The sequence below is a fragment of the Synchiropus splendidus genome, chromosome 1, assembly GCF_027744825.2.
Source record: "Synchiropus splendidus isolate RoL2022-P1 chromosome 1, RoL_Sspl_1.0, whole genome shotgun sequence".
Classification (NCBI taxonomy): Eukaryota; Metazoa; Chordata; class Actinopteri; order Syngnathiformes; family Callionymidae; genus Synchiropus; species Synchiropus splendidus.
The window spans coordinates 52,802,510-52,825,714 of NC_071334.1; the positions used below are offsets into that span (position 1 = coordinate 52,802,510).

General features: G+C 42.4%; 1 protein-coding gene across 1 annotated transcript in view; it reads left to right on the top strand.

Annotated features, from left to right (window-relative positions):
- LOC128760812 (potassium/sodium hyperpolarization-activated cyclic nucleotide-gated channel 1) overlaps nt 1-22,800 on the top strand; it is a 73,114-nt gene extending 50,314 nt beyond the window's left edge. The window contains exons 5-8 of the mRNA XM_053868498.1: nt 1,324-1,470; nt 5,249-5,489; nt 11,057-11,221; nt 18,455-22,800. Coding sequence (XP_053724473.1) covers nt 1,324-1,470; nt 5,249-5,489; nt 11,057-11,221; nt 18,455-19,518 — 1,617 coding nt within the window. The 3' untranslated portion in view covers nt 19,519-22,800. The remainder of the gene's footprint in view (nt 1-1,323; nt 1,471-5,248; nt 5,490-11,056; nt 11,222-18,454) is intronic.
- The last annotated feature ends 405 nt before the right edge of the window (nt 22,801-23,205 follow it).

Consider the following 23,205-nt stretch of genomic DNA (forward strand, 5'->3'; position numbering starts at 1 on the left):
ACTGAGGACAACATGGCTGTGGCCCTGGAGTGTTCAAATTTCTTTTAAAGAGTCTGGATTTGATTTGCATGGGAGCCAGCTGCCCCAACTGATATTTTTCATGTAAAATAGAACAAAAAGTTTTCATGCTGTTGATTACACTGAATTGCCGAGCCAGTCATCTTGGGTGATTTCCACCCAACGTTGTTCTCCTGAATTTATTTTAGCCTTACATACCTTAATTGTAGCATTTGAAATGTCTTATGATCTCAACTAGGCTGCAGGTGGTAGTGGCGTTCCCGAAATTACTCACACAGCCATGCAGAAGCTGAGCAAGATAGATGGTGGTCAGTTCTTTGACCATTATCTGGAAAACGTCCAAGGTTTTGAGTTTGAGCTTTTGCTAACAGAGAGATAAACACAGCAAAAACATAACACCCCTGGCAGAGGTGAATATCCCTGAATATAGCAGAAGGCACTGGACATGCAGAAGAAGCTGTCTGAATAAATAAACTGACTTTAGTAGCTTATCAGAAGTTAATATTTCAAACGTCATGCTAACTTGCTAGTTAAGCAATAATATGTCTCTTTGGAATCGCAATTTTGTGGTGTATTCTCAATTTAAGGACGGGCACATGAAACTTCTTGGGCACAAATAGACAGACTTCGGACATGCCAGCTGTGACTCGCCAGGTCTTTAGCAGGTCCCGGAGTGTTCTGAGTTTTCTGTTGTTGTTGTCTATACATGGAGTCAGGTTTGACGCAGCCTGACACTGCTACCTCAGCGTCAGTTGAGGAGGTCTGCTAAGTAGGGTTAGGGTTAAGATTTGACCACCACCCCCTCCCACGACTCTGTGGTCCTGGGGAGGGAAGTGACTCCCTACGCGGTGAGAAAAATCCTGGGGAGAGCCCTGAGAAAAAAAATACATGGATATTTTTCTCCTTTGTCAGTAACAATGACAGTTGAATCTCAGTTGCCATACACTGATCAATTCTTATCAAGAATTTTCCTTTACTCTCCTTAGTATTGCTTCTAAATTCATAGAGATTCATGTTTTCTGGACGCAATAGAAGTTCTGAAAGAAATGCAGTCTGTCCCCTCTGGATTGGACTCATAAAGCATCTGCGTCTTGTTATCTCACATAAGATCATGGCAGCAGAAATGGGCTTCCTGCATGAGGGATGCGATCTGAACTACTTCCTTGGTCTGACACAGCCTCGGGCCTGTGCTTAGTCTCACCACCTGTCCACACATGCATGCACGACTCCTGTTCTGTAGCAACAGCAATGGTGTTCATCAAGATGCCACAAATTCATTTTCATCTGCCTTCTTTGTCTCCTCAGTACAAACAAGTGGAGCAGTACATGTCGTTCCACAAGCTTCCTGCGGACATGCGGCAGAAGATACACGACTATTATGAGCATCGCTATCAGGGCAAGATCTTCGACGAGGACAACATTCTGAGTGAACTCAACGACCCACTCAAAGAGGTAGGACAGCAATAGCAGCAGTTTTTCTGATCTCTTTCTTTGTTTATTTTGGGAACAGATCAAAGAGGAAAACCTGCGCCTAAAATAGAGCCGAATGTGTGTCAGTAGTTTGCATGTATTGGAGAAAAAAACTACAACAGAAAAGTATGTGCTGGACATTTTCATGTGGGACACTATCACATGTGGACAGGGGGCTGTTATTCCCCAAAAGAGCCACATCATGCACTTATCATAAAATAAAAGCCTGGCCGTTCTGTGCTGACCATCTCTCCACAGCAGGATTACATAGATAATTATGCATAAAAATGTGGGAGTGAAGGTTAGCGAAAGCCAAGCAGGCAGCGAAATCGTGACTGTATCTCTAGCCCCATTAAGTCAGGGCAGAGCAGGATGCTGAGGCGTGTGGAGTTGCTGCGCAGTTCCAGACGCTCTCAAGGATTTAAAAGTTATGACTTGTGAAAATCCAACCGGCTTTGTTCAACGTGCACTGCAGGCAAATTTAACACTGCATAGAGATGGTGTAGCCAGAGCTCACCGCTGCTGAAAGGATTGCCAAGTAAACAGAAAAACAAGATACATAACCAGCTTACACTACTCTTCAAACTCTTACAATTCTTCCACTTTCATTTCCACTGACACCACTTTACAGCTGTTCCTTCATTAAAAGTGTTTTTCACAGAATTATTCTCCTCCCAGCACCCTGAATATTTACACGCCTTCATCTTTATCTCGTCTCCTCCATCCCTCTAATGCCCAAACGTTCAGTCTCACTTCTCCAGACTTTCAGTCCTCAGTTTTCCCCAATTTTTCCTCCTTACTCTCCCTTTAAAATCACTGCATCTTCAGCAGTCGTCACTTATCATCCACCCGTTGCTGACCATTACATAGGAAATGATACTCTCACCTTGAATCTGCACATCTTCCACACACCTCACTTTCCTCATGCATGGCACCCTCATCCTTCATACCACACTTTCTCTCTCAGTGTGCTTCTTGTTCTGATCCGTGCTGCACTACTTAACATTGTAAAGGCAAACAGTGGATCAGTAATGCCGAAGTAACAAAACGCTAATCTACAAACAAAGAAAGCTATTTAATAACAAAGCAAAAAACTTAAAATAGCAGTGCAAGTGACATAAAACAATAATGTTAATGGTATTTATTTTTTATTTATTTCTTTCCACTTTTTCAATGAAGTCATTGGAGGTGGCTTTTTTTTCATAAAAAAAATCAAATATTATCAATCACGCTTGATAATATTTGGACAATCTTTTAAAGAATTTCCTCTTGTTTTTAGTGTTATTTGAAAGACATTAGTGGCACGGATGTGTTGAAAAACTTACCCTTCACTATTGTTAGCTGTAAACATACATTATGGAGTAAAAAAACACATTTTATGACTGAATTTAAAGATTGTTGAATATTGTTTTAGCAGATCTTTTTTCCTAATTTCCTCATAGACGGCTAAAAAAAGCCAAGACGGTTGTAAAAGCAGATCAGCATCAGTCAGGCCTTCTCAGGTGCAACGCTGGAGTCGCTGCTATGGGCAGATGGCCAGTGAAGGCTGGCAAGCTGATTTTTGGTTTGTGGTGCTGACCAAGATCAATTTGGCTCCATTTAGCCGCACTTAGACTATTTAGGGAAAAGAAGGTCCCTGAAATGATCCTAAGTGTCCTGCAAGAGGCTTGTTTTCGACCTGAATTACAGCCTTCCAATCTGTGAAAGAACATTGTCTTGGTTTTAAAAAACAAATGAAGAAACAATATCAGGATATTTATTGTGGCAACTTTTTCTTATTTCTTTGCATTACATTAAGCAGGAAAAAAAGAAAAAGAAACCATGACTAATAGCCACACTGTGATAGTCAGCATGCTTCTCACTTTTAAATATTTTTTAAATATTTTATTTTATTCTATTTTGTATATAGAAACATGATAATTTTCTTTTTACAAAATCTAAATTTCTAAAAGTATTATATTTTGAAAGACTTGTAAACTCAATTTGGACTGAAATTATCCTAAGAGGTGCACGTCTGTTGACTACTTATGTCATTCATCGCCAGACTGCACCTTCATGTGTGACACACAAGATGATTGCAGCTGAGACAGAAATGTTTCATTGACTATCACTGTTTCTAGGCATATCATGGTAACGTTGTCCAACCTCGTCCAGCTGTGCCAACAAGCTTTCATGTTATTTGTTATCATTTTGGGGTCAAGTTCAAGGTCATCTTGATATTTATGATACTTCTGAAAAGCAGACCAGATGGGTGAACCGATGTTTTGTCTACAGTGTAGTCTTCCTTTTAGCTGAAAGCTCTCAGCTAAACAGCCAAAAACACCTCTACTTTCACCATATATTATGTGCATTACATTAAAAATGTGACTAATAAAATGAATGAAAAATGTACATCAAAACATGAACCTGGTTCTCCACTGTGTCAAACAGATGAATATTTATTCAAATTGAAAATGCTCTTCATAGTTTGCATCCCTCTCTCCACTCTTCAGCAAGTTGCCTGTGCAACGAAATATCTCATTGCGCAACAGCATCGTGAACATTTGAACTTCAACTTAACAAGGTGACTCACTGTGTGAGTCCAGTCCGTCCTTGCTGCATTGTTGTGTGGCAGGATGCAATTGAGACTTTGCCTGATTCTTTTGCTGCATCATACTACTGATGGTAGCATCCAGTGTTGTAATCGCCCATTGGTCCACGGCTTGAAAAACTGCTCTCTCTTTCTCTCATTAGTTCTGGTGCCCGATTAAGGTCAGTGCCGGTGGCATCAGCAGACACCAGTGTCCGATGATGCTCTGATGTTTCTTCTGGCTAACAAGCATCTTGGAGTTTGGTTACCGGAAAGTCGCTATCTCTCATGGGGGGTTAACAACACAACAGCGCAGATGTCAAGTGTTCTGCCGCTCCATCTGCACGGCAACAGAGTTGTATATGTAAACAGACGAGCAGCTTCTAATCTCCTGCTGGGTCTGCAGGGACAGAGCGGTGGCCGGCTGCTGGCACCGCAGGGCAAACTCATCAGCGGGATCTTACAACTGAGCCAAAAAGTTTCCTCTCGGCAGTGACAGGATGTGCCGAAAAGGTTTTAGGGATAAAGCAGCAATAGGCATATATTTAAATCTGGGTCTAAAAAAAAAAAAAAACATTCATGTGTTTTTGTCTTTCCTGTGAGATCGGGGAGGGAATTGAACTGACTTTCTCTACATGTGCAACGTTTAGAATGCTCTTACCACAAGGCAAGAAAATTGTTTTTCATCAAAATTATGCTATTCAAATTGACGTCCTGATCCTTGCACTGATCACGGTCTTGCGATTTTCAATTGTTTTTGTTCGAGGTCTCAGTTGTTTCTACATTTTGATATAGTTAATGCTATTACTAAGTAGTAATATGATTTAGTGATAGTTCTGTGATTGTCAGGGTAGTATAATAACATTTGTCTTTTAACGTTTGTTTCACTGATATGAAGATCTTTTTATATATTTGAATTTATTTTATCTTACCATACCATACTTTCTTATTACTCCTTTATTACTCCATCTTTTTAAATTGTAATAATTGAATTGAACAGGCTTTTTACTCCTACTATTATTGTTATTGTTATCGTTATTGTTATTGTTATTGTTATTCTTTAAATAATTATAATGAAAATTATACAAAAAAAAGAATGAAAACTTACAAATGTTTTCCCAGTCTTCTATAATGTAAAGTTCAGGCTGATACAGACCCTGTTCTTCATGTGTTTTTCTGTTCTCCCACCAGGAAATTGTCAACTTTAACTGCCGTAAACTGGTGGCCACCATGCCCTTGTTTGCAAATGCCGACCCCAACTTTGTGACCGGGATGCTGAGCAAGTTAAAGTTCGAGGTCTTTCAGCCAAATGACTACATCATTCGGGAAGGAACGGTGGGGAAGAAAATGTACTTCATCCAACATGGAGTGGCAAGCGTCATCACCAAATTCAACAAGGAGATGAAACTGACCGATGGCTCGTACTTTGGCGGTAAGAGGAAGCCAACACCTCGGCACATACCGGTTGATGACAAGTGCAAGTCTTAAAATTTGTCTCTGGTTTGCCTAAATATCACTCTGCTGTGTGCAGAATGCCTGGATGGATCATGGGATCAAAGATGGGTCAAAATAATTGTGACAATTAACATGTCAACATCACAAAAACTGCGTGTTCGCTCGCATCACTGTGCATTTGTGCATTGTGACATGAGCGCTAGCGGCTGTCATTTGATGCCGTTTGAAGTTAAGTTATTGTGGGTTCTCATTAACCAGCACTGGACATTATTCAGCCTCTGCAGTTACGTAACTTCTCATCTGGTTGTTGGAGTTGGCCAAGGCGTGGATCAGGCATCCCTGAGGATACAGTGGTTCCTCTTCCCCCACCCTCACACAGGCGCACACACACACACTCTCTCTTCTCTCCCTACGTACCGCGCAGTCTTGGCACTGACAAGAGCAGTTTCGACTCTCACTTGGTATAAAATCAAGAGCCATTTCCGCCTCTGTTCTCGACTCGCTTCATTCTGCTTTCTGTCTTCCTCACTTCATTTTCTCAGCTCAGGTCCACACTCCGTTTCCTCACCATGACGGCTGGCATGATTTTTTTAAATGTCAAAATTAATCGTCTCCTTGTTTACCGTGATTACACCAGCAGGCTGGCGTTGTCATGTGGCGAGGCAAAGTTTCCTATTTTAGACGCCGTTGCATATTTTATCTCCAGAGTTCATGCCAACTACAGAAGGAAGCCGATGAGTCTAAGAATACCTTCGCTTTGGAGAGTCGACGACATGCAGTTCATGTCTCACTAGCAGGTTGAATCAACGTGCTGAATCGAAAAAGAAATAAATGAGCTGTCACTGTTGCTGCCTGTTCAAACCACAGGGCCGCTGTCATGCACTCCCCATTCTCTGTGCACAGCGCTCAGCAGGGAAGTCAGAGTTTAAAGTCCCAGTTTGACAGTCAGTGAAATGTGTTGAGTCCAGACAAAAAACATTCATCTCGAATGTGCTAAGGAATGAAAGTATTGGACTGGAAAGTTGTCAGCCAGTTTGTCACTATTCAATTCATATTTGTGCTTAACAATCCTCTGGTGTTACGAGCAGAGACCAAGTTCAAAGATAACTGCACAAATTCAAATCATCCAGTGAACGATCAGACTTCACTTGTGATGATACTTGGTCATTTAACAGCAAAAACACAGGCAACAACACAGATGATCGCTACTCATTTTCACTTAGCTGATATTGGACTTATCGGCCCATTAACTATGACATGCAAACGACACTAAAGGGGACATTTTTCCTTCCTTTCACATCACTGAAACACGCAGCTTGGCAGCTAATCACAGCTTCGTGCGTCATGCTAATCCTCATTCCTTGTAAATCGAAGTGCACACGTCAGACGTCATACTCAAAAGTGTTGATGTTCAGATTTTGAAATATGGTTTACGTTAGAACTAAAATCTGATCATGTGAAACATCGGCACGAGCTAAACAACGTCAGTCGCCCGACCATTTTTAGGACAACTGACCCCTGAGAGCACATTTCTAAACCCATGAAATGTGTAAAGGCAGCTCGAGTAGCTTTTCAGGGATTTTTGGATTATCTCCGACGGGCTTTGTCTAAACATATTTGAAGGTTACACCATGAACTATTAACTCTATTTTTGGGATTGTTGTCTGCTGTCCTCTCTCTCTCCCTCAGTAACGGTTCAATCCCTCTGGATTTAGCTCAGTGTTTAGGGTCACGAAATAAAGGGCTGAATTAAATTAAATCTGAAGCTTTCAAACCTCTTGTGACCACATTCATACTCGACTCTCATATAGTTTTCACACCCTGTGCTACATTTGTGAGTGTTTCAGTGGACAATTATCATCAGGTTAAAAATGAGCACATTCCTATGAGGCGGCCCGGAGGTCTTCGGTCACGGTCAGTGTCCGTCTGTGCTCAGGTGAAGAGTGATGCACAGCTGCTGACAAATAACCGCCTGGTTCTCACCTGCTTCGCCTAGAGGTCCATTTCTCTGTGAGGCTCAGCACTTCCTTCTGTGCTGGTAATGATGACCATTTGTATTGGCAGAGTTGGGCATCTTTTACAGGAGATCAGAGAGGCCACAATGATGGCAAACCAGGCACAATGTTTGTCTAGTAACTGTAACTGTCTAGTAACTCACATTCCACCCCTACCTGAGATGGTGCTGTGTATAGAAGCTCTCACTGAGCATGTAGCTTTCAAGCGTGTTTTATTGGTAATGTATTAGAAGCACTGCCCCACGCCATTTCTGGGTCACAGGTCTACCACGCCTGGTGGAACCCCTCTGATTAACTCAGGTCTCAGTGGGGGGTAGTTCAATGTAGAACCACCCCTGAACGGTTGAGCCTCGGGGTGGAAGGAAAGTGTACAGTCGAGGGAGAGAACACTGGTCCCATGATGAAATGTTCATGTTTAATGAGCGAGTGTGCGTTCTACCGTTGCATCAAAGGATGCTACAGGCACCTGCTTTTTGTGTTCATGAGCTGGTATTTTTACCACGATGCGTTATGAGATGCAAGCTGGGAGCAGCTGGCTTCACCATGCATGCAGCTCTTTCACTCAAATGATTCACACTCCCCCTACAAGCAGGACAGTCCAGAGCCCTGAATCAAGGAGAGAGACAAGGGAGGGAGGGTGAGCGAGAAAAGTGATCCTGGCCACAGGACACACACTATTAGCTTGAGTAATGGGCAGGACATCTATGAGGACAGTGGGTCACCAAAACACCTCCACCCACGGTCAACATCTGCATGCTGAAAAGAAATCAGTGGGATTATGGAGCTCTGTTTAGAAGTCAGGGTGATGGAATAAAATAATCTCTGCTGAGCGTAAATGACTCTCAGCCGAATGTTGTCACAGGAGACCAGGGGTCGCTGGACGATGAGTCTGTTGTCCTGAAAGCGTTTGACACGTAGAGTGCAGACAGATTACTCAGGAGGAGTGAGGGGAGATGCTTTGTGACAAGACAAAGGGCATGTGTCATACTGAATCATGTGAGATGAATATGGAGACCCACCTCACCAGCACAAAACATGATGATGGATTCAGAGTCAGGGTGGAGGATTTGGTATGTTCTGCACGTCTCATCCATCACTGGCGGATTAGTGGCACCAAAACAGATTCTATTATATTACCATGTAAACACACTCCACTAAAAATCGCAAATGAAGGCACATTTTGTTTTACAGTCTGACCAATGCTCCTGGTTGTTAAAAAGAAATTGTACATTCGTACATTGTAAATTTGCTGCATCAGCCTCTCAACAGCATCTGTTCTAAAAAGTCAGTGTGGTGCAGCAGCTGTCTGATGAGTGTGTTACATGCCACTGTGCTTAGTTATAACTACTCTACGCACAGTATGACATGAGGGGCAACTTTTCAGTTTACAGTTTACCCCCCTCAATGATGATTAAATGAGAGACTGGAGTAGGACTTTTTACAACGCTCTTGGATCTCCAGTTCTTCCCAGTCTCCGTGCTGACAATGACCTTGGACCTTAACACGACTGACAGCTCGACGAACAGAGTACAAGGAAATGCAGCCCAGTCTGTGTAGGACTGACTGTCAGTGAATTATCTCAGTACATTCTATTTCACATTTTATCAGTGTCTGGGTCTCCTCCTCACTTCTAGTTCTACATCCCCCCGCTAAGCAGGAAGGTCCCAAGATGAGGAACGACAAGATGGCATCAAGGTCTTGGGTTGATGCTGCATGCAGGTGGACAGCTGCAGAAGCAGTTGCTCTGACTTGCTGCGTGATGCGAAGAAAACGGTGAAGACTCTTGTCGTGTTCGATCCTTGTCTTCGAGTGAGCCCACCAGGGAGCGGCTGGGGTTTGCCTCACTGTCCTCATGACTTCATAAACGACTTTTTATTTTACCTTTTCCTCTTCTTTCGGTTGATTTCACTTTCGACTTCAACAACTTGTTCCCACTCTTGAGTCTGATTAGCTCTCCTGCTGTCCAAAGGCTTGTTCACCTGATTGCACCAGCAAAGGCATGAGCCCACACTCAGCATCCAAGATGGCAGTTCAACGAAAAGACCGAGTGTTTCGCCGTCGATTGGGGAGATAAATAAATGCGGTGAAAGGTTGGGAAATGTTGAGCTGTTGAACAAAACCCAAGAAATTGATCGTGGGTGGTGTTTTGCATTTTGAATGGCTACTTTCGCTACATGCGAGAGAAAGGCAAGTGGGATGACTAGCCGGAGGGTGAACAGATAGAGGATGGTGCACCAGGCGAGGGATTCCTGCTCACAACTGCCTGTGTTTACTGCCCACTGACATAGACGTTTGACACGATGCTGGAGAAAAACGTGAAATTTCTTATCTCAGTTGTTCCCACAATACTGAACTGTGCATCATAATGTGGTGGTTGGATATTTACTAGCCGTGCACCATTTGTGTTACAATGAAAGGATGCTTATGTTGTTTGAAGCATTTCGATTTTTAAAAGTTTTTCATTCAGTCATGTGACATTCTAGTAAAATGGACATCAGAACTGCCCAAACATTCCTATAGTTTTATAACTTTTGTGAGCTATCATCTGTGGACATTCTGAACTTTCCTTACTGATAACACACCTTGGGTTGAAGTGTGTAAAACAACATTCAACTCTGACATTCACTGACACTTTTGGATTCTGTATGATGACCCAAGTCCAGGTCCGTATTGGGATCAACTGCAGTCTTGTAGAATGTTTTTATTCATGTATGATGAGACACAGCTGCAGAGGGGTTGTTTCAAATACAGTGTGAAAGGGACGAAACTCTATTATCTCCTTGTATTTATTTTTTTAGATTCGTGAGGTTTAAGAATGATGAGTAGATGCAAGCTCTTTTCTGTTTATTGGATCTCAGTAATGCATGATACATTCAAATCATTGCACTTTAGTACAATGGTATTCAATAGTCTGAGCTGAAGCAGCTCTTTCTGTACAGCTGAGTCTGTATACTCAACTTCCTTTATGCCTGTCAATTGCAAACATTTTCACTAAAATGTGTCACGTTGTGTCTTATTCCAAACTCATCAAAACTTGCAGGCAAGTTGAGGTGACTGCACAATGAGGATGAGAAATGTTGTTCCAATAACATCTATGGTCATCTATCAGTGAAACAAATCCACTTCCTGTAGTTCACATTCAGACAGCCGTCAAACCTTTGAATCCAGAATCCTGACCACTTACATAACTTGGTGTACGATTCCTCGTGGACACACTTTGCTATGAAACCAAAATCCAGTTTCAGTTCTATGTGACACTGGAGGAGACGCAGTGAAGCATTGAAGCTTGACTGGGCCATTTTTTTCAACGTTCTAGTGTATCACATTATAGGATCATTAGCTCCCTGCATCATGATGAATGGGCTTTGTGTAACACAGGAGCACTGATGTGCTTCTCATTTTGTTTACATTATCCTCGGTTTCAGAGCCCTTTTATGTAAGATTCATCTGAACTGCTTGATGCTTCTCGTTCACACATAGAAACTGTGCTCATTCTAATGGCTTGTTTTCTTGCTTGTCCCCTATTTAGAGATCTGCCTCCTCACCAAAGGCAGACGGACGGCCAGCGTGCGTGCAGACACCTACTGTCGACTTTTCTCTCTCTCTGTCGATCATTTCAACGAGGTGCTAGAGGAGTACCCCATGATGCGACGTGCTTTTGAAACGGTCGCCATCGACCGGCTGGACCGAATCGGTAAGGATCACGTCCGTGTGTCTCTCCAGTCACGTCTGATCGACTCTTGCCTGTCATCGTGCCTTGTTGTCTTGTCTTGTCATCTGCCTTCTTTCTTCATCAAAGCATCGTGTCTGCCATCCTCTGCTGCATGATCTGTATGCAAACATTCCGAAAATTCTTGTCTATTATATCAGAATTACGGTTTGTGGAAAGCCAGCTTTAATCCTTCTAAAGAACCAAAGTAGAGTTTTGTGGTTGGATTAACTGGAAGGCAGTGCATGTCGCTGACCGGTAGGGAGTCAGGTCGCCCCCGTTTTGGTTTGGCGTTGACCCCCCACTGTACGTCAGCAAGTGGATGGAAGCTAACCTCACATGCATGTGTGTCTGGCCCTCTTTCCACTCATCTGCACTCCTGGGTATGAGCAGCACCCCGCCCCATATCAGAGTTGCCAAAAAACAAAACCCTACCAACTAGAAGTACACAATGACATTTAGGATCATTCCTAGCCTCCGCTCCACCTGGGCCTGCCCATTTTGTCTACAGGCAGGAGCTTCATTGAGAGGTCATCCACAACGCTTCTTTATTTTCGCTGTCTAACTTATGGTAGAAGAACTTGGCCATGACTAGAGCCAAAAAGATGCTTTGAGATTTAAAAGGGGCACATGTATGAAAAAAAAAAACAGGGCAATAATTTGGTCACACTGACCCCGAGCGTTGCACATTTTCCTTCCTGTTGTCTCGATCAAGTTCTGTCTGCTCCAGTGCATCATAATTTAACCATCTGATCTGTTGAATTGCAGTGACATACGAAGAAGCCCAACATGTTTGTGTTTCATCTTTCTTGTCTTGTCATTGTTACATGAAGCTGTGGTTGCAGGTGCAGGTTAAAATTAGTCCAATCTCAAAAGGGATTTGAGTCGATTAGCTTTAGGGATTTTTTTTAGGGATTGGTGATGGACTAGATAGATTTTCTTTTAGATGGCAGCCACCTCTCCAAAATTGCAGGGGTAGGGCTGACGTTTCTAGGACTGAAGCGCATGTGGTCCAACTGCTTTCCATAATAATAGCCAAAAGATGTAACACATCCCAATGAAACCATAACAAGCCCTTTCTGTTTTTCTCAACGGGTAAATAACTTTTTTGAACCGTAAAAGCTAAATAAATGCAGGATTTAAGTGCCAGAAGTTTGCCACGAATGTCAGCTATGAGTGTCCCAATGTTGTCTCCTTCAAATGGCTACTTTTACATATCTACTTTTATATCTGTTTGCTGCTTGCATTGCGTTGTGTATGTGACGTATTTATCCTGACACTTCAATTTTAAAACCTAAAAAAGCCGGTGAGTATAGCAGTGTGAGGCAGATACAGGATCAAGTAATGACAGAACAAACGTTTCTCCTGTTGTCTGTATTCATACACAACAAACATGGTCAAGTATGCTGCGTCATGGGTTGACTTACTTGCAATTTGAGTGTCACCGTCTTGCTGGACTTTGCGAGCAAATAAGAGCAAACCACAACCTTGCTTCACTTGAAGGCAACTTGACCTTGGATTGGCCTGAATAGGGACCCAGTCACCTCCTGCACATTCTTCAACCATCATTAGATAACCCTCAAAATAGCGATACAATAAAGAGCTGCTCAGGTTTGGGATGGACTTTCCATCTCGCCACCGGTCGACTATCGATGAGTTGAATTGCAGCTGGCTCGATTCCCTGTCAAGTTCTGGGACTTCAGCTGTGTTCCACTGTGTGACGGAAGCTGATCTGCAGCTGATCATTTTAACTCTAGTCAATGGGAGTGGTGCCACCAGACACACCAGCTGCTGTGACTCATTCCTGAAGCGCCACGGCATTGTGACACTGCTGTGTTAGATTGGAGCAGAGGTATTTTATATATATATATATATATATATATATATATATATATATATATATATATATATATATATATACTCACAAGTGAATTTATTGCTGAGTGCACCTACTGTGGCGTGAGTGGCGAACCTCCCATGACTGAGTGAGTTCTGGTGGCAGTGCTTCCCTCACGCAACAGTGGAACAGAGGAGTGAAAATGGTGTCCATGGCAGCGAGCTCTGTGACCAGTCCCTGAGATTAATTTTGACCCACAAAAGGGTTTATTAATTTGCCCTGCCAAAACTGAAGTTGGGTTAGATGAACTGAGCAACTCAATAATTCCACAACCTCAAACCCCCATGACGGTTCTCTCCCATTGTGTCACACAGATGTCCATAAACCGTCCCAAAGTCCACCTGCCTGATTCCTAGAAGCGTCCGTCTTACATCGCTGCCTTCATGTCAGAGGCCGCAGCCTTTGATTGCCCTCAAATGCATGTCCTAAAAACAAAAAAAAAAACTTTCACTGTACTGAACACGTCTAAACCTTTTCCCTGTGGGCCAGTTTTAAGTTGTGTAAGTTCAAAAGACACTGGAGAAAGGATTGTATCTTGTCTAAGAAGAATACTGATCTACTAAATCTGTGAAGTGTCAGCCTTTGCGTTTCACCCCAAATGCCCTTCTGATATCAAGATGAATAATCTGCATTTGCCCTTTTTGTGAGTTTGTCTTCACCAGAGAGCTGAGGGCCTCCTGCCCTCTCCGGCTCTTTATATATTCAGTCAGGAGACATCATAAATGCAAAAAAATATATATCCATTTCTTCAGATCAAGCACAATGGGGGTTTTGTCTCATACAAGGGAAGAGTTTGTCATGATACGTGCTGGATGTATTGTTTCTATATATTAACTGCATATGGTTACATGCTTGTCTTGCTCTTAAAAAAAGGAATTTAAAAGTAACCATGATGTGAAGCCAATAATGTGTTGCACATTTGACGCTATCTTTTATCTATCTAAAAATTATTTGACCAGGAGTCCGTCTTGAGACGAGCACATCTCGTTTTCAAGAGTGTCCTGGCCGACGAGTAGGCATCAGGTAAACACCTTATTCCAATTCCAACACTCGAACAGGGAAATTGACCCAGAGGTTTGTTAAATAGATGCGGTCTCAAGTCCATCCTCTCAGAGCTTTCTGCACACGGTGACATGAACTGTTCAGCTCCTGCAACAGTGACACATACACTCATGCACGCTGGAGTCAGGGAGCGACAATCTTTCATTCACTGTCACATGTCATGATTATTTTTCCTGCCAGCTTTCATGAAATAATCAACTGGATTATGAACAATCTTTCAGTGTGCGACATTTCTACTTTGAACCAATTGTTCAAAGTGATGATCTCACGTCGGACGATTAGTAAATTACTTACTAATAAGTCACCACATACGATGCACCTTCTGTTCCATTAATAATCCCATCCATGAGCTGTTTATGTTTTCCACTCTTTCAAAGTTAGACATTTATTATGTAGCTGCTATTCTCCATCTCACCTTTTCCGACTCACTTTGAGACCTGATAACACCCTCTGTTAAAGTGCAATAAGTTATAATTGTAAAATTGTCATTTCATGTTGTAAATGTCTGTTTTTTTGTTTGTTCTCCTTACGTAACCCAGCCAAAGGAGCATTGAGAACTTGTCAAAGGGACAGGCTTTTCTTCATACCCCTGCAGAGAACATGTGTCACGCTAACCCTGTGAAGCTTAGCCTCGCCAGTCTTTTGGAGTTCTGAGCCCTTTAGCTGGGAAAGAATGTGTGTTCAAACTGCATAGGGAAAATGACCAACCCAACACATCTGTGAGACAGCCTGTCTGTCAAGGGTCTCTCTGTAACATCAAGAATGTGAAAGAAAGGAATATGAATTTTGAGTTTAACTGCCTTGCACCCAGGAACAGGAAACAAAACCAAAACAGTGATGACCTCATGAATTACGTGACAAAAGTCAAGCCGGACTTTCAACTATGCACTGATGTTAACTGTTCATGTTTTTTGTAAAATCTGCTGTAACTTCAACAGCTGTTTGGATATAAAGGTTCGGTTGACAAGCGTTGTTGCTAACAGCAGTACATACACACCCACACACAATACAAAATAAATAAATAAATAAAAGAAAAATTCCAGTTTGACTAAACTGATCAGAGAAAAGTCCTGGGTATATTCCTGCCTCTCGCCCAGCGACCACTACGATAGGCTCCAGCACTCACCGCAACCCTGAACAGGACCAGGCGAATGGTCTCAGCATTTGAAGAGCTCTTCACCACAAAAATGAAACACTATGAAACCATTTTGTGTGTGTCATAAAATTATCCGTGAAAACACTGTAAACATATTACATGTAATAGCAAGCTTAGCTGGTTCGCTCTCGCAGGTGGGTTGTTGAAACCTCATCATCTACCACTGAGTGCAAGCCTCGCCTGTTTCTCGCCACCATTAGATGCTATTACAGAACTTAAAGTGGCAATTTTCAGGCTGTTTTCACCAAATAGAACTTCATAAATAAGTAAATAAAACTTTAGGGTATATTGCCAAATAATATCAGTAGTGCTCATCACAGGTTTGGGAAGAAACTGCACCATGAAGTCAGTCTTTACAAGCAACTAAAGTAAGAGGAGAAAAGTGTATATGTTTGAATTGTTTTGTTTTTAATTGTGTTTTGCTAAAGTACTCTTCGTGTATTTTCTCTTTCTCACATTTGTATGGCAGTCAAACGAAATTCACTAATACTTAGTACCTTAAAACCTAATGATGGTTAGCAGTGGTAGTGAGAATTCAAACATCAAATAACTCTACGGCCAGTTGAGAGAAGGTTTCGGAAAGTGGTGAGAAATGTTTCCGCAGCATCTATTGTTACAATCAATATGAAAACCTTTTTTCTTTTATATAGATATGCATGTGATAAGAGTACTGTAGGTTCTGCCCATACAGGTGATACGGTCTTAAAAACATGGAGTAGAAAATTGCCATTCATGAGTCGACAAAGGTTTTAAACTTCAAAAAGACTGTTCACAGGCTGTGATGTTCCCAGACCAGAAAAAAACAAGCATAAGGTAACAGCTGGAGATTTGTACAGAACATTTTGGCTTCGAGTTTCTGTGATTTTTTTTCAAGTGTCTTAAAAGGCTCTTTCACAGCTCCTCTGTAGGACAGAGAACACAATGTGAGGGGGTTAAAGCAGGTGAGAATCAGGCTTGGGTCAGAGCAGCAGGGAAAAACTAGATAAGACTGCTGCGGTAAAGTGTTGGGCGAACGTACGTGTGCAGCGTCTCAAGCAGAAAGTGCATGTCTCTTCATGGGCGTGTTTTAAATGAGGTCCTTTTTAAACAGTTTCATTCAAATGTGGTATTAACAATGATTTAATGTGTTTCCTCTCGACAGAGATTAATCCAGTTACCTTTAAAAATGCAATCAGAGAAGCTTTGTAAGTGAACTGTGTGAGTAGAAGATGTTAGACTTTAGCCACCCGACCCTTTAGTGACCCGGTTTGATGTCTAAAAACAGGTAAATAGTCCTTTTGAGGAATGTTTTTGAAGGTAACAATAACGTTTGTTGCACTGAGAGGTACAAGACTGGCTCGCACCCTTTAGGAGCAAACTGTCCTGAAAATACTGCTGAATACTGCGGTACTTATTCAGCACTCAAAGGCGACTTTTTACTGCTAGCTGGAAAAGTTCAGAATACTTTATACAATCGTCTACATGTTTACAGTAACATCCTCTAAGTGAATACAAAAATGCTAAAAACATCAATTCATTGTTGGCCATTTGGATATATTGATACATTTATTTAGACTCAGGCGAGGAGCAGGGTGAAGGCAGGCTGGAACGGGCGGAGGCAACTGTCAGGGGTGAGCTGTGAGAGAAAAGGCCTGCCATGATGTATTGTGTACAGAAAATAGCTCTGAAAAGAAGTATAGTTAAGATGAAGAAGCTTCATCGGGAGTGACTAGGATGGGCAAGATTAGAAATGAGTGTATCAGAGGGACAAAGGTTTGGAGACACAGTTAGGGAGGCTCTGGTTTGGCTATGTGGAGAGGAGAGACAGGGGACATGTTGGACGAAGTCAAAAGAAGGAGAGAAAGATGAGCATTTAGGTGCATGGGAGAGAGAAGGGAGGATATGAAGAGGATTGGTGTGTTGAGAACAAATCTTCAAGATAAATGAAGGTGGCTAAAGCTAACTGACTGTAGCGGGGGAAAAGGCCAAAAGACAAAGAAGCAGCTCAAATAATTTACCCATGTGTTGTCAAGTTCACGACCTAACTTGTGCAAATACATTTCATTGGATTTTCCTGGTCTGTTTTTGGATCACTGTACTTTCCGCAGATTTTCTAGATGCATTTCTCTCATTACTTCATAATGTAATAGACTTAAAATGTATGATATGAACTCGCTGGTTATCCATCAATTCCCCCATATTCAGGGTGTAATTTATTTATTTGTTCTTTACTCAAGTAAAACCTGGTATCTTGATAATGTGTTTCATTTTGCAACTTGAAAATTCTACAGATTTATAGATAGATTTTAATAACTTTTGCCCAATAAAGCACTGCGTGTTCGAATGAAAATTTAAATTTAAATGTAATTAATTTACAACACAAATGAAGTCCAGTTGTCGGTATAGCACCACAGTTAGGACCTAAGTGTGATCATTGCTAAAGTCATCCATGAAAGATGTAGCAGGACTGAGGGTCTCCTCACTATGGAGTTTGGTAAAAGGCCTGTAGCACCAGTGGTCTGTGCTAGAAATAGACTTTGTGATCACATTCCAAGTGTCCTTGTGTATTAGCTCATCCATCCCTGTGATTTAACCAGAATGTGACTTTGAGTTAGACTCTAGACTTTTTGTCTTTTGATAAACCTGTCCAGGATGTGTGTGGGTAGCACTCATCAGTATTCCATGTTTCATCGTCCACATCAGCACTTTCAAAGTTATCGCATCACATGCTTTTCACTAATCTTTGTCTCCTTTTCTGTCCTTCACTCCAAATCTCCACTTCCCCATCAGCGTCACCACCCAGTGTCCTTCACACTTCACCTTCAAGTTTATGAAACTTTGAAAATGTGGTAGAAAGATGCAGTTTATGCGTTTGACGGAAGGCTTTGCTAATTGTCCCGATGTGGTTGATGGTAAACACTGGACTCATTTCCTACAAATTCAGGAGACTGCTCTTCAATAAAAAACTGTTACCCCCTCTTGTATGGCGGCATGGATAAAGGCTTACTCAGCGTCATGTTTCGGCTAAAACATGTAAACTGCATCTAAGCGTTGTTGTGTTGTGAAGTGCTACGAAACCTTGCCATGACTGTGTGCGTTGACTTCTCTTGACTGCTCCCTTCAGGGAAGAAGAACTCCTTGCTTCTGCAGAAGTTCCAGAAGGATCTGAATGCCGGCGTTTTCAACACCCAGGAGAACGAGATATTGAAGCAGATTATCCGTCAGGATCGGGAGATGGTGATGATGGTGGACCGCAAGCAGTCGGTCACCGGGATGAACTCAACGCCAATGTCAGGAAACTCCATCATTAACTCGCCTGCCCAGCCGCCTTTCTCTACTGCCTTCGGTCAATTCCAGCAGTCCTCGGTTCCTTTGACCTACAGTGCTTCAGCCATTGCCAATGCCTCCGCCGCCCGCATGCTGCCAGTCGCTGCTGCTGCGGCTGCGGCTGCTGTCCAGGGCGTTTACCCTGCACCCAGCGTCTCCCATGGCAACCTGAATTCCTCCTCCCCCAACCCGCAGACCCCACTGCAGCAGCAAGGGGCCATCATGTCACCCTGCTCTTTCACCGCCGCCATGTGTAGTCCACCAGTACAGACCCCTCTGGCGAGCCGTAGCTTCCAGTACGGATCCCCAACAGCCTCGCAGCTGTCCTTGATCCAGCAGCCCATAGCTCAGCCATCTCTGTCCTCACAGCAGCCCGCTCCGTCGACCGCAGCGAGCGGCTCTGCAGCCCAGCCGCCGCAACAAGTACCTTCGCCTCAGAGGGGAGACGTTCACAAGAGCACACAGGCGCTTCAGTCTGGCAGCTTGAGTCGAGATCTCCGCCACTTATCCGCCTCCCAACCATCACTGCCACACGACACATCGGTGGGGCCGAGAGGGCACCCGACCTCAGGAGACTCGCTCGCCTCCATCGTGCCACCGACAGCGGCGGCCATGCAGGGGATGAATCTGCAAAGCGGCATTCGCACAACGGTGCCCCAGCGGGTCAACCTCTTCCGCCAGATGTCATCAGGAGCTCTTCCCCCGGTACGCTCGGCAGCGGCAGCCGCCGCTGTTGCTGCTGCGGCAGCAGCGTCCTCCACCACTACCCAGCATAGGGAATCCCCTGGTTCTAGGAGAGATTCTGTCCTGAGCAGTACAGAGACTGAGCAAGACAAAATGCGTTTTGCGTCCAATTTATGATCTTTTTTTTTCTTTTCCTTGTTTATTTTTTATGTTTTTTTACACACCGGAGATAGAACGGAGACGGAACATAATGAAAAGAACTCCAGCATTTTTTTTGTCTCCAGTTCTCTCTTAAAATAGCCTCATAGAAACCTTGTACATACAAGCCCTTGTATAATATTTTAGACACATTGCCTCCCTAAATTTAAGAATGTATATTAAACAGATACATCTCTCTTCTTTTACGCCATATTTAAAACCTATATGTATATCTATATATATGTAGATTCATATATATATTTATATATATATATACATATATATACTGCCGTGTGTGTGTGGGGGTGCCTGGATATGTGTGTGGGTGCATGTGGAAACCTAAATACAATATTTGGTCATTTTAAAAAACTGTAGTATAAACACAAGTCTTCCTTTCTGAGAAATATAACAAATAATATAACGTATGATGCTTTTTTTTAATTCACTCACACTTTATTTTATTTATTTTTTTTTTTTTTTCGACTCGAATGCATCATGGATTCTGAATGACTGCTTTTTTTTAACCACTGAAGAAGAGGAAGTTGAGCTCCTCCTATCCAGCAGCTTTAGGCAGCACTGTGGAAAAATAAATGCAAGCGACACTAACAAACACTCTCCAAAAGCACATTACACACATCAATTTCCCGAACATTCATCGCACAAACGAATCCAATAGTGTATCTAAGTGTTATCCTGCTCACAGCGACGTCAACACAGTTTGCCGAACCACTAAACCCACACAGAGACTCCACGTTCACACCGTGACAGTGTTATGGGTCCAAAGGGAATAGAACACAGATATGCTGCTTTCTTTCTTTCAGTTTTGAGGTAGATGGATCAAAAATGGATGGGTGCTTTTTGATTTTTATTTCAGGTGGCTGGGATGTAATGTTGCTTAAAAAGTCTGTGTATATTTATAATATTTATAAACTAAAGATTATCACCATTATGCAATAGACTGTGACATAAAGATTACCTACGTATATGTGTGCTGTAAATAGTTTTGTAGAGCTAGTATTTACAGGTACTGTGTGGTGCATTCTCTATCATAACAATGTCTTACTCGTATCCGGAACTGGGGTGTCGTCAACACGAAACGTTTCATAAGAGAGAACCTTAATGCGACAGCCAGCACGACTGCCACAGCGGAGGGGGCTTAACAACGGATCCTAACGGACTCCTCATTGATTCCTGATCAATTCGCGGTGCAGCCAAACACAACTCATGAGTGTGTTTGTGTGATGACCACAACCACGTCCACATTGCAGTAGCTCCAAAAACAGCCGTTTCAATGCTCCGCCTGCCTGTAATTATCCATCAAGTCGTTCGACCACAAGAATTTGGTTACTTAACGTAGCAGAAAGGCTGAAGACGCTAACTTCTCTGTGCGTCCTCCTATGTCACAGCTCTTGTCTTTCATCCTGGCACGTCCTTTACTGTCTCTCCTCTGCACTCTACCTCTACCTCGGCAGGGGCTCTTCACCTGTTTACCCTGCCTGCACTCTTCTCATCGCCTCCCCTGATCTCTCTTCACAACAGCCAATGACTGATCTAAAATCTAGCGTCATTTTATCATGCAGTGTTTTGCAGTGTCTCAGCTCTATTCAGAGTATTGATGTGGAGACCTGTTCTCATAATACCAAAGAACAATCCTTCCATCAATTTCAATTTCCAACTCAACCTTTCGGTTAATGTGCAGGTCACTCCGAAGAAAAAAGCTAACGCGAAATTACTCAGGCCCCATGAGTAACCCTAGCCTAGTGGTTAAAGCTGATGTTTCTTGGTCTATTTTCTTCTTGGTCTATTTTCAAGTCTAGGGTGAAAGTTAAAGATCAACGTGTGATGGACCAGTGGTGAAAAGACTGGTGCCTAGAGCTCAGAATAACCGTAAATGAATATTTGAAGACCCAGGTATCGAAGCAGAATGAGAGGCAATGCATACAAACAATCCCGTTGAGGTTGAAGCACAGTCAAATCCCACGCAAAGAAATGAAAGATGAATGTCACTGAAGGCCATATTGGAACCATTTCCATTTTGCAGGTAAGAAAAAAAATGACAACAAAACAAAATCAAAGTCCACACACAGCTGTTAACGGAAATGAAGTCTCAGAAACTAAAACTGTTGTGGAAGGTTGTGGTCACCCAAACAGACTGTGAACGAACCCTCACTAATCCTTCCATTTTCAAACAACTGCTATGGTTCCCGGTTGGCCCCGTCTGAGGACATCAGTCCTGGTGTGCTGCTGTGACCTCGCAGTTGAAGAACCTTGCGGATTTTAAACCCCTTGAACGTTTTTTTCCAAGCGTCTGACTCAAGCGTTTTGGGGACGTTTCCACCCAGAGGTGATTTCATGTGAAGGGAAAAAGTGCTGGCGTGCATTAAGGTTCACATCTCATGTAAATCCATCATGCGGGCTCAGGCACTTTAAACTGGCCAGGTGTGATGCTGGACAAGGTCAAACCAAGATCATCGCAGCTCTATTAAAGCAACTAAATCACCAAAATCTGTTGGCTCAACCAGAATCAAAGACGCTGCGGAGGCTGTTCTCTCTTCCGTCGTAACGGAAGAGCGGTTTAAAGTGGCAGAGCCCTGGGAGACTTGGAAGAGATGACATGTCTTTGCTGCAGATTGTGTCAATAGTGTACCAATACAAACAACCATCACTGTCATGAAAGCATGCACTGTCACAAATACTTAAAAAAAGAGACTATCTCAGAAATGTTAAATGTAATGTTAGATTCTGTTTGTCTGCCTAGACATTCTGTGTGTGAACACGACTTCCCACATGGACATTCTTAAGTATTTGTGCCTAAATTATAGCCATGTTCCACTTTTTGTTACGATGACGGCGTCGATTGTTCGTACGCTGGCTTTTTTGTTTTCTTACTCTGCTCTACATGTTCTATGTCTCTGTGTTTTTGATGGGAAAACGGTGGCGAAATGTCTCAAGTTATAGCAATCGGTATTTACTATGTGATCACTAGGGGCGGTTTTGTTCCATGCCCAGCTCCATAGATTCCACATGGAAGTCATGTACAGTCGAAAAAAAAAGAAGTGCAATCTTAATACTTGGCTGGATGAGAGGCGGATTTGGAAGCACCTTTCTGCCGTGATGTAGGCGTGTGGGCTGAGTATTGATGTGTGGAAGGAAAATGGCCAAAGCAAAACATCCTGAGTCATTGTCTTTGTTTTTAAATTGCACTTTCTGATTTAGCAGTAAAAAGCTACATAATGTCCGAATTGTTTTCTCAGGAAGGATTTTAAAAAAAGTCTCAATCAATTAATTGTTCAGTATTTTGTTTTACCGACAAAAGTCCTAATAAAAAAGATTGTAGATTCTATTAGATGAAGAGTAAACCATGACAAAATAGGGAAAATCAATCCGAACAAATGTCCAATTTTGTTTGTCTTTGTTCCTTGTTCCTCAATCTGCCCCCAATTTTCCTCATTTTTTAATTTAAAAAAACTATATTATTATTATTGTTCATTAAAAGAGAATGTTAATTTCAATATTGAATTAAAAGCAATATCAAAAGGAAATAAAATCAAGAATCACTCTCCTCATTTACTACGAAGAATGTTGCAGATGAAGAAAATACTGCTTTCTTTTTTAGAAAAAACAATTAATTGATGACTTTTTTTTCCTCACCTGAAAGCAAAACTT